Source organism: Anabrus simplex, chromosome 3, assembly GCF_040414725.1.
Source record: "Anabrus simplex isolate iqAnaSimp1 chromosome 3, ASM4041472v1, whole genome shotgun sequence".
In the NCBI taxonomy this organism is placed as follows: Eukaryota; Metazoa; Arthropoda; class Insecta; order Orthoptera; family Tettigoniidae; genus Anabrus; species Anabrus simplex.
This window is the reverse complement of record NC_090267.1, coordinates 142,172,279-142,184,597: the sequence shown is the minus strand read 5'-3', so window position 1 is coordinate 142,184,597 and position 12,319 is coordinate 142,172,279. Positions and strand designations below refer to the sequence as shown.

General features: G+C 40.3%; 1 protein-coding gene across 2 annotated transcripts in view; it reads right to left on the bottom strand.

Annotated features, from left to right (window-relative positions):
- mei-P26 (meiotic P26) overlaps window positions 1-12,319 on the bottom strand; it is a 451,952-nt gene that overhangs the window by 308,959 nt on the left and 130,674 nt on the right. For both annotated transcript variants that reach the window (XM_067142736.2, XM_067142737.2), the window contains exon 7: window positions 2,605-2,809. In XM_067142736.2, coding sequence (XP_066998837.2) covers window positions 2,605-2,809 — 205 coding nt within the window. The remainder of the gene's footprint in view (window positions 1-2,604; window positions 2,810-12,319) is intronic.

Here is a 12,319-nt window from a genome sequence, read left to right as displayed (position 1 = left end):
CCTGCACACCGATGAGGGATAACTTCGCCTTAAACAACATCCCAATAGTCCCTTTCATCTGAGTGACCCCCAAAACTATGGATTCAACACTAATATTTATCGTTTTAAACAATTTCCTTAAACAACATCCCAATAGTCCCTTTCATCTGAGCGACCCCCAAAACTATGGATTCAACACTAATATTTATCGTTTTAAACAATTTCTATGTCACCTTGTCCCCTGGGGGTGCGTCTTACATCCCAAGTATTTTTTCCACATATTAAATAATATATGGAGCAAGTTTGGCTGAGAGCTGTTCTGCAACATAAACAGATGTATACATTATCTCGGTCATTTTGCACCTTTTTTTCATCTCGTCACCCCCCCCCCCCCCATGCCGATGGGGGATGAACATGGACTTAAAACGGCATCCGGTGTGTCACTATTCATCTCAGCGACCCTGAAAACTATGGATTCGACAATAAAATTGGTCATTTTCGATTATTTTTACATTTCACCCCCTCCCCTTGGGGTGCTAGGGATGTCTTACCATGACAGAAATGTTACCAGATAGTAAGGCACATGTGTACCAATTTTATATCAGGGCTATGCTGGAACAAACGCACACACATCTGTATTCAGTCATTATGGACATTTTCTTTTTCATCTCTTCTCATCCTTCTGCCAATAGGGACTGACCTTGAACTTAAATGACATCCGGAATGTCATTATTCACCTAAGCAACCCCCAAAACTATGGATTCAACACTAATATAGGTCTTTTTAGATATTTTTATACTTCATCCCCTCCTGTAGAGGTTCTATGGGGTGTTTTGCTCCCTCAGTATTTTATCCAGATATTAAGTCATATTTGTAACAAGTTTAGCTAAAAGATATGCTGGAACATACACATATATATCCATAATTTTGTTCACTTTAGATACAGTAAAACCTCGTTAAGAAGTTTATTCAGCGGACAAGGAAAAGGAACATAAGAGAGGAAACGTACTACTGAATACACAATAAAGAAAAACTATCCAACAGGGATATGGAAACACTAGATACGATTTTTCCCGATATGATGGCATTTTACGTCGTGTATCTGCAGGTACAGTGAAAACTATATCTAAGGTTACTAAAAATGAGTGGAGAATATTAAAAGGTGTGAAAAACATGAGAATAAATATGAAAACCTTTTCTGCTGGAGATTATAAAATAACAGTGCACTGAAAGGTGTAAAAAAACACCAGACAAGAAATATAAAAACATTTGCACAGGCGATCATAAAAATATCAAAGTATTATTTTAGATCACACTCTTTCCAAAACAAATTGTAGTAGACTTTTATTTTGGACCAGTGGATTATTAAACATTATTTTCTGGTCACACTCTTAGACAATGAATTGGAGGTTACACTTGGCCTCAGCAACTGCGAGTTTGGCCGCCATTTTGAATCAACAAAACTTTGATCAGAGCAACTCAGAATGATCGAGTCTAAACTTGAAGGTGCGAGTTTCAACGTTCACGCTACCTCTTCGCGCTTGTCAGTTTATTTTCTGGTAGAATTTAATCTTGTCTTCATTAGTAAGGAATTTCACGACTTTTCCCGAATCCCTCACTAGGTTGTCATAAGACATGTCTGCCACACAAGTCAACTTCATACGAGTAAGTTCCTAATTCAGATGTAGGCTATCAGGCGACAAATATTTGCTACCCTTCACTGTACATTTCTAATTTCTGAATGGAATGCAAAATATAAGCACAAACAGGCTCACTGCGTTATTCAGCAATCTTGCTGCTAACCGGCAAGCAAAATTGAACATTCTCGAGGCTAACGGCCTGCTCCCTGATGTTGCAACTTATCATGTGAAGTTCGGGAATTCAAGGGTTAATATGCAACTGTGGCGAGGGCTCTTTCTTAACCCAGTTGGAATCCAAATTCCTTTCACAAGGGATGACAAATAACATTTCCAGGGTGAGGAAAAATATGACCGTACTAAGTGGTAAAAGCGAAAATTCGTGACGCGGTAAGTGTGGTACTTTTATATACGATACTTGATACGATGAGAAGTGGGACTTCGAATTTATGACGTGCTATGCGGGAAAACGTGTTAATGAGGAACGCAATAATGAGGTATCACTGTATTTTCTTTCTTCACCCTTTTGCACCCCCATGCGGATTGGGGATGAACTTCGACTTACATGACATCCGGAATGTCGCTATTCATCTCAGTGAACAGAAAACTATGGATTCAACACTATTTTAATATTTTTGTACCTCGCCCCCTCTCTCTCTCACACACACACACACCCCCGCCAGGCGTATATTACCTCCACACAGTTTGTCTCCTGACAACACGATAAGTCATAAGTGTACAGAGTTTGGTTGAAATCACTCCAGTGGTTTTCTCTCTCTCTCAATATCAGTTTACACTTTGTACATTCCCAGCAACAATACAGAAGAGAAGAAATCTCACTTTAATATTTATGAACTGGATAGGTCAGGAATAAAAAGATGGGAAGAGAGTTTCAAAAATAGTTTTTCTACGACAACAATTCACTGAATTTTTAATCCCTAATTACTTTACCTTAATTATGAATAAGAGAAACTTGATATTGACTTACCTTTACAGCAGCCTCAAACTTGTCAATATCCGTCATGAACTCAATATTTGTATTCACTTCTGGTTTTGGAGTATTATTTATTAGATAGAGTAGTTGTGCCCCCACCACTCGTTTCAACGAAAGAATTTCTGCTGTATTTCCATGTTCCAGGAGACGAGAAGTGAATTTGCAAGCATCATCAATCTTCTCCATTGTCTTCTCAACACTACATAAATATATAAAAAATATAAAAAATTAAACATAACTCATGGTATCAAATAGCCCTATTATGCAAACAAATAAAGTACTCAAGATTAAAACTAAACAGCATTAATTATTAAATACAGTACAACTCAATCTAAACCTTCCTCCTGTCAATAAGAAAATGACTCGAAACATCAGCAAGGCTCCATGCCTACCGTAAACAGAGAAATTATAATATGAATACAAAGTCACTGATCTACAAAAAACATCTTTGTAAAATATACAGAACTGGGTATGTAACTTCGCATTTTGAAAGTACATTCATTTTATAGGTTTTAAGCTCTCAAGAATACTGCAATTCTCTCTCCCTTTCTCTAAAAAATTTGTGGACAGAAAAATATTAGCATATAATTTTTGTATCTTGATTATCTACAGTAATAAAGCCCTTTGGGGCTGTCATATAAACTACAGCTTTTCCTACCCCGATGGTGGATGGCCTACATTCGTTTCACGGAAAAAGTGGGGTGCGGGTAACGTGCCACTGCCCAATCAGACAAAAGATTGCCTCGTGGTGACGCCGAGAACTACTAAAGTCGCCTGATAACTTTACCGCGTTCGCTTCCCTGTACAAACTGCTGTGTTGCTGATTAGGTAAGTCTTGCAGTTCAGTTTATGATCCATAGGCCTATCGACTTTTACTCAACTGTGATTGAGAGAGTTTTCCAATTACAGGTAGAGACTTGCAAGTGTGCGTGCGGTTATTACAAAGAGCTTGGCTCACGAGTTTATTTTAGGACTGCCATAGTTCTGTATCCGTGTGAGTAATTATTGCCACATCTTTTATTGCATTCTTTGAAGAGCGTCTGTGGCATGTGACAATGTTCATTTCTATTTGCATTGTTCTATGTTGTAAGTGCACTAAATATCTTACAATGGCAAACAGGAAGGAGGTAGGGAGCAAAGGTAGAAATATAATCAGCAATATTCATGAATATAGATAGACATGATAAGAAGCCTTAGGGCTTTTGCCATGTCAAGAAAACAGGGTGAATTTCTTTACATTTCACAGAGAATAATTAGAGAAGTATTCCTCAAGAACAGATGAGCTTTCCTTTGGAAGAGACGGAGCAAGAAATTGTTTCCTTGACACAGCAAAAGTCCAAAAGCTTATTATCATAACTTGATATTTAGAAATTTCATGATCCGCATTGAAGTGGGATTACAATAATTTCAATTATTATTATCATGACTACAATTATGGGCCGTGAACGCATCAATCTAATGTTCATGAATATTTTTGAAAGGAAGCAGAAAATAAGGGTCCTTTAGTGGGTGTGTACAAAGTGCAACAGTGTGTGTCAGAAGCTTGTCAAGTTAGGTTTTTTAAGTAAAGTAGTTGGGGATGGGCATTCGATCCTCAGCCGGCAGCAAAGAAAACTGAATAGGTTTGATCTCCTGGGCCCTCGCTTACCCAGACTGTAGTTGGCTTCAAAACGGAGGATCCTAATCCCCAACAGACCGCCAAGATCTCTCTTAGACGTCAGTGTTTTTTTTTTTCAGCTCAGACAATTTGCACATGCTTTGTTCACTGTTTGAAAGTCTTGCAATATTTGCTTCATTAATTAATATTGGTTAAGTGTATTGCTTTTCAATTAGCTTCACGCAAGAATGTGCAGGCTGTGAGAATCAAATCTGGAAATTAAAGCACCACAAAATCCTGCCAAGTTTGTTGGCAATTTTATGTCCAAACTACACATTCTGACGATTATCATTATTATTATCATTATTATTATTATTATTAGTATCATTCCAGACCCTAGTTCGCAATTTTAATTTAATTCTTAATAATAATAATAATAATAATAATAATAATAATAATAATAATAATAATAGTAACAACAACAGCTTTACACCCCACTAAATACTGTTACGCTTTTCAGAGATTCCGAGGTGCCGTAATTTACACACAGTACTGGTTTAACATATCAGTAAATTTCACACCACGAAGCTGATTTATTTGATACCTTCAAATCAAGGTGCGATTTTTTAAATTGGTTGATTTCTTAATAAAAATCCATGATTTAAATCAACTGATTTTAAAATAAGTATGATTAAAAATCAGCTGACATAACTTATTCTTATCTTATTACCTACTGTCGAATGTTCATATTCAAATAAAACTTAACTATAAGTTGTTCATATAGGCTACATTTAGAATGTCGTATTTGGACGGAATTTTCCCTTTTTGATTTTTGTTTCCTGATGAAAGCTTAATGCTTCTACTTTAAGAAAATATAGGGTTTTTACATGTTTTATGCATAAATATGCTCAGAAAACTGATTTAAATGGATTAGTGCACCTATATCTCGCCCTGCACAAAGAACTTCGAGATTTCTTTTGATTTTTTCAATTCAAGTTTGGTGCTAATGCAGAATACCTTTTCACAGATGGCTCCTTCTAAGCATTTTTTGTATGTAGCCGTAATTATAGTGGTAATGGCAGTATCAATGCTTACCAAAGAAAAGATGGTGTCAAATTTCTGTTTGTGCTTAGCCGTGACATACGGTACCAGTATTGTAATTAGGATGTCTGAATTTTGTTTAAAATTATTGTAGTGTACTGTACAGTGGTATTTGTGTAATATCTTATTAGAAATTAGCATGCTTATTTTATTATTGTAAAGTATTTGTGCAGTATAGTAGAGGTATCTGTAGAAACTCTCTTACTAAAATTCTGTTGTAATTAGGATAGACTTAACTGCAGTATAGAATTGTGTAGTTCTTGTGTATCCCTTTCGGTATTCAGTAATTAACAGCAGTTTTTATCTGTTAGCGTGTTGTATGATAAAAATAGAATAAGACTAAGTAGTATTGTAATGTAGTAGTATATCAATTATCTTATTGTCGTGCAATCTTTGAGTACTATCCTTGACAATATTTCTTTCCCTTCATTTATTTCCTGCACAAAACAAGTTATTTTATTTTTCCTTTCCTTTTCATTTTTTCCTAAGGAACGGCTAAGGACTGCAAGAGTAGGAACTGTGGGTGTGGCAAGGCACTGACGGGTATGGGGGAGGAGTTGGAGAGTTTGAGGAAGATAATTAGGATTCTCACAGAAGACAGGAAGGAAGATAGGCCTCTCTCAAACAACGTACAGGCTACAGTAGGTGTAGAAGAGGAATGGGAAGGAAAGGGGGCAATTGTAGAAGACAGGTGGTCTAATGTTCTAAGGGGAAGGAGTCTGCAAGCTAAGGGTTCTATTCAGGATCAAAATTCAGGACAGGTGTCTGTGAGAAAATGGTACGAGCCACTCCAGGTAGAGCAACAGAGGGAAGATGAGGAACAGGGAACTGTGCTGAGATGGGTGGAAGTAGGAGGAAGGGAAAAGGAAAGGGAAATGTGGAGAACATGATAGGAAAAGACAGATGGAACAGGGTCATGGAAGGAAGAACAGGGAGGAGGAATTAGCTTCTGCAGCTATCAGGAAAGATAGGGCTGGCCAAGAGGAGACGGGATCAAATGAGATGGGTAGGGTTAAGGCTCTGGTCATTGGGGATTCCATCATTAGATATGTGGGAAAAGTGTGTGGAGGAAAGGGAACCACGGTAGAGTGTTATCTAGGAATTAGGTTGAGGCAGATGTTGAGAAAAGTAGAAGAGAAGGAGGAGGGGAAGGAGAAGGGGGTAGTGTTTCACGTTGGTACCAACAACGTAAGGCAAGCTGGTAGAAGTACCAACAAAGTTGGGGATGTGTGAGATCTGGTAAATGCAGCACAGGCGAAGTTTAAGGAAGCGGAGATTGTTATCAGTGGAATACTGTGTAGGAGGGATACTGACTGGAGGGTGATTGGGGATTTAAATGATACTATGGAGTGGGTATGTGGGAAACTGGGAGTGAAATTTCTAGATCCTAATGGATGGAGGAGGATGGGGTTGTATTTGACGGAATTTTCTTGCTAGTCGCTTGGCCTCTTGATGCCTGCGGCGTTCTCTTTCAAACAAGTTGACAGCGGTGGATGTAGTGTTCCGCCACATTGAGCGGTCCACAGCACATTCTTCCCATGTCTGTATATCTATACCAGTTGCCTTCATGATGTGTTTCAGCTGGTCCTTAAAACGCTTAAGAGGGGCTCCACGAGGTCTACTGCCGGAGCAAAGTTCACCGTAACGAATTTGGCGGAGAAGCCTGGTGTCACCCATACGGTGAACATGGCCTAACCATCTCAGTTGATGAGCGATGATTGTTGCCTCAATGCTATTTAGGTGCACTTTGTCGAGAACTGCCGTGATAGTCACATTGTCCTCCCACTTAATATTCAAGACTAATCTAATTTTCTGTTGGTGGAAGCTCACAAGTTTCTTGATATCATGGCGATAGAGTGTCCAAGTTTCACAGCCATACAGTGGCGTGGAAACAACATCAGCTTTGTACACCATGAGTTTGGTATGCAGTTTTAGGTCGTTATTCATGAAGACGCTGTGCATTAACCATCCGAATGCTGCATGAGCAGTCCTAATTCTTTTATCAACGTCTTCTTCACAGGTACACTGTTTAGACAAGATGCTTCCAAGATATGAAAAGTGATTAACCTGTTGAAGTGTTGTGTATTAAGATGGAAATACTGAACTCGGGAAGTGTTAATCCTGGGGCAGGTTGTGCAAGTACGTTCGTTTTTCTCGCATTAATGGGTAGACCAAAGCGATCACATGCAGTTTTAAAGCAGTTGACTGACTGTTGTAGTTCTGCAGGTGTTAGAGCAAGAAATGCAGTGTCATCGGCATAGTGCAGTTCCGTCACCCGGGTAATCAGAGTACGTCTTTGTGAGCGAAGTCTTGCCAGATTGAAAAGGCCTCCATCAAAACGAAATTTAATCTCCATGCCTAAGTTGTTTGCAGATGATTCATGCAGCATGGCAACCATGTACAGTGCAAAGTGTGCAGGAGAAAGCACACAAGCCCTGTTTCAATCCATGAGTGATTGGGAACGAATCTGATACTGATTTACCATGAAGAACCTGTCCAGATAGCAATTGAGGCTTTCACGGCCGGCGTTACAAATCATGTCAGAGTTTTCCGGGCTTGTAGGCTGTGGTCCAGGAGCGAGTGAATGTCCCGACGTTTCACCGAAGACTGCGTTCGGCATTGTCAAGGGTGATGTAGATGTTGATTCCCATAGGGAATCAGAAATAATTGTTCCGAATGAGTAAATTTATAATACGCAGGTGTGCTAGGTACCAACTGATGAGCCCAGCCTAGCACACGGGGGCGAAACTCTGGCAACCAGGAATGAGTTAGCTGGAAAATTTATAATGTCCAATAACGGACCATTTATATTGGTATTATAAATTTACTCATTCAGAACAATTATTTCTGATTCCCTATGGGAATCAACATCTACATCATCTGATGGCCAAGCAGGCAACAATTTTTGATAATGAGACAATGTCTCTCATAGTGCATTGGCACTGCCGGTGGCTACAATTAGCCTACGCAGTGGCCTCCACGGTATGCACTGTCCAGCGTCTTGGTAGGTGTGCTAGGTACCAACTGATGAGCCCAGCCTAGCACACGGGGGCGAAACGCTGGCAACCAGGAATGAGTTAGCTGGAAAATTTATAATGTCCATGGACGGACCATTTATATTGGTATTATATTGGTATTGTCAAGGGTTCCGACTGACTTCGATAGCAGCGAAGCTCTCAGACATGCCATCATAAAGAGCTGGAACCAATTCCACATAATGTTCAGGACATCCAAAATGCCAATATTTTCCACATAGCAGATCTTGGTACTGAATCATCGGCTTTTTCCAGATCATAGAAAACTAAATACAGAGGCTGCTGCTGTTCTCTGCATTTTTCTTGGAGTTGTTTAGCACAAAAGGTCATATCTGTTGTGCCTCTGGAGGTTCGGAAACCACACTGAGACTCAAGCAAAATCCTCTGAGATAGCATGAAGCCGGTTTAATAGAATTCTTACAAGAAATTTTCCTGCAATTGACAAAAGCGATATACCACGGTAGTTCCCACATACACTACGATCACCTTTCTTGAAGATAGTAATGATGGTAGCATTATTCAAGTCGTCAGATACTTCTCGAGTTTCCCAAATCAAGAGGATGAGTGCGAAAAGTCTAGTCTTCAATGGTATACCTCCATTTTTTATGTTCCAGAAGGATGTTATCAGGACCACGAGCCTATCTTGGTTTTATTTGATAGAGTGCTTTGGTAAAGTCTCTGTATGTAGGTGGAACTGCCATCCATGGTTTATGGAGCTGCTGAGGGACATTACAAAGAAAGTCCTCAGCAACACTGGAGACACGATTTAGAAGGGAAGAGAAATGTTCTTTCCAATGCTCTAAAACTCTATTATCAGTTAAAATGACGGAGTTTTCACGAGTCTTCAATGACCCCGATGAAGATCGAATTGGACCATATATCTCCTTTATGTCAACATAGAAGTTCTGCAGGTCACGGGCATCAGATAGTCTTTGCAGTTTTTCAGCTTTTTGTTGCCACCAGTTATTCTTAATTTCCCTAATTTGTGCCTGACATTTTCCCTGAAGTTCCAAGAAATGTGATTTCTTCACAATGGAAGACGGATCTTGAAGATAGGATACGTGGACTTCCCGTTTGGCATTGATCAGACATTTAATTTCATTATTTTCATCAAACCAGTCCTGTCTTTTTCCTCACAAAACCAATTGTTTCTCAGCTGACTCAGTGATGACCTTCTGAAGCGTGGCCCATTCTTGATTTGTAGTATCACTGCTGACTGGATGACTAGCCAGTTTGAGATTGCATTTCTGTAATCTGTAGCATAGGATTCAATATGAAGTTTAGAAGTATTGAATTTCTTTCTGGGCAGGTTGTGGATGGATCTTTTTGGTTTGCGACAGATTGAGATTCTCAACCAGCAAAAAAGGAGCTTATGATTTGTCCAGCAGTCATCGATGTTTCTTGCAGTCTTTGTAACATGGACATCTTTTCTGTCACATTGCCTGGTGAAGATATAATCAAGGATGTACGAGTGCTTTGAGCGAGGGTGCATCCAAGTGGTCTTGTAGTGATTAGGCAGGCAGAACTGAGTATTAGTAATGAAGAGTTCATGTTCAGCACATAAACCAGGAGCAGTAGACCATTGGCATTACAGTTGCCAAGTCCATGTTTTCCCATCACATTGCCCCATAGTTGATACTGATTTACCATGAAGAACCTGTCCAGATAGCAATTGAGGCTTTCACGGAAAGCGTTACAAATCATGTCAGAGTTTTCCGGGCTTGTAGGCCGTGGTCCAGGAGCGAGTGGTACTTTGGTGATGGCAGTGCTCAGAATTGGTCTTTAGCTTCTACACCTGCATCCAAGGTGGGAGCATATGCAGAGATGAGTGTCAGATTTGGCACCAGAGAGTGGGATTCAGAGAGTCATAATTCTTTCACTGACTGCGGTTGGAGTTAAGGTGATAATCATTCACCAATGTGGTGTTCTCCCTCGTCTTTTTCTTTCCAGAAGATTGTGTAGCCTGAGCTGAACTCTGTAAGTTTACCTTCGCTGGACAGTCTAGTTTCACTTAAGGCAGCAATATCAATGTTCATTCATCCAAGCTCATGGGTGACAAGCGCTGTTCTTCTCTCAGGTCTGTTATTGTCCTTCAAATCAAGCAGGATTCGAACATTCCAGGTTCCTACAATCAAAGGTTTGGTAATCTTCGTTTTTTGACTGCATGAGGGGTGACCCGCTGGATGCGGCCTCCCAGCCGGCTGAGAGTGTGACTACCGATGTTTAGCCCACATTTTCTAGGGCCTTACCCATTCAGGTTGGGCAGCGGTGATCCTAAATAGGCCTGCCCAAACACAGATGCAGAACAATTCCTGAGTAATCACGGGGTCTCAGAAAGAGAACCATCACACATCTGCTGCCAATGTTCAGATCCGAACTAGAGGCTTCCAGATTCACCCGAAAACCTGCCTCTGCCATCCTTATCCCATCAACGTTGGACTTGAGTTGAAGGAGGTGCCAGCAGGGAAAAGTGCCACAAGCGGGATTTTGTTAAGGTCGATCGCAGCTTGCAAGGAAGTGACCCACACACTATGATCTCGGACCTACACCCTGCGGCACAAATGAAATGCGACATGCAGGTTCTAGTACCACGACTGCAACAGATTGCCGCAGACTCAAAATACCATCGAGTTGCGCCTTCACAGCCAGTCCGTCTGGCATGACCTCATCCGCCTGCATGACCGATGAGAACCACAAAAAGGAGGTTCTTCTGTCTGTTTTACCGTTGGGCCAAAGACACAGATTATGGATTCCAGTGTCATTTCCTACACTGACGAGACCATCACCACACCCAAAGAGGCTCATCCGCCCAAAGCCGTTGGCCCCTATGGGGGGTTGAGTTATTTACCACCGCTCGACACTCGGCGTTAGCTGTTTTTACAGCTGGTTGCCAAGCCAGATAACCCTCCTCCTTCCCCATTCTGGACTTGGGACCTCAACGAACATCCTGGCAAAGCCCCACCTCAGAATCATTACTAACAGCAGCGGTACATTCAAACTGCCATTTATATTTGAGGCGCCTAGTTCCAAAAGTCGACATCTGACACTTTTTTTTTACGAAAAATAGATTTTGCCGAGTTCTTATCCTTCTTCGAGAGATGCATCAAATGAATTGCATAAGATGTTCCAGAACTAGATCTATGCGGTTGAAATTCAGTATTGATATTTGACTTTATGTCCAAAACTCGACATCTGCTTCGTCAAGTTATTTCCATAATCCAACATTTGCAATTCATTCCAAAATCCAACATTTTTTATAAGGAAGTTCATGTAACTTCAAAAATGTGTTCCAAAACTCAACATTTATGATGCTTTATTTATAGACAGTGTATTCCCGCGCACTTTTGACGATTGTAGAAATTAACAATGTTCACGTTAATTAACTTCATTCTAAGTGTTCCGCCAAGCTTGTTCTAATGTGACAATGCGCTGCTTTTATGCAGTGTTCGTTATCTCGATAGTTGAGTCGCCTGTTGACCTCTGATTTATTCAGTGCTGCTCTCGAAGACAATGGAAAATTCATTAAGAGTATCACCTGCTGTACCTGGTCGAGGGAGGAAATGTTCCCGTGACCCCGAAAACTGGACTAAGAACACGAAAAAAAGGGAAAGGTGAGCATCTTCTTACTTGTTTAGCAATAATTCGTACATAATTGTTACATTAAAATGTGTTCGTGGAGGAGAATCTAGAGAGATGTCCCCTTTTCAGATTCGCTGCTTCACAGCTCCCAAAAGCACCAGTATGCAGTCACAAGAAGAGAGCATTTCAGTGCCAGACACTGACAACAAGGGACATCAAACATTTTTATAACATATCTACAGCTTGCCGAAGAAGCTTATCCGGGACGCATTTATAATCAAGTATACAGCGGCACTTCCAAGGAGAACTGTGAGTAATGGCACTAATAAGAATAAGAACATTTCAATAAAGTATTTTGTGAAGAGGGCAACAAAACAACCCGGTAAGCAACCTGTTG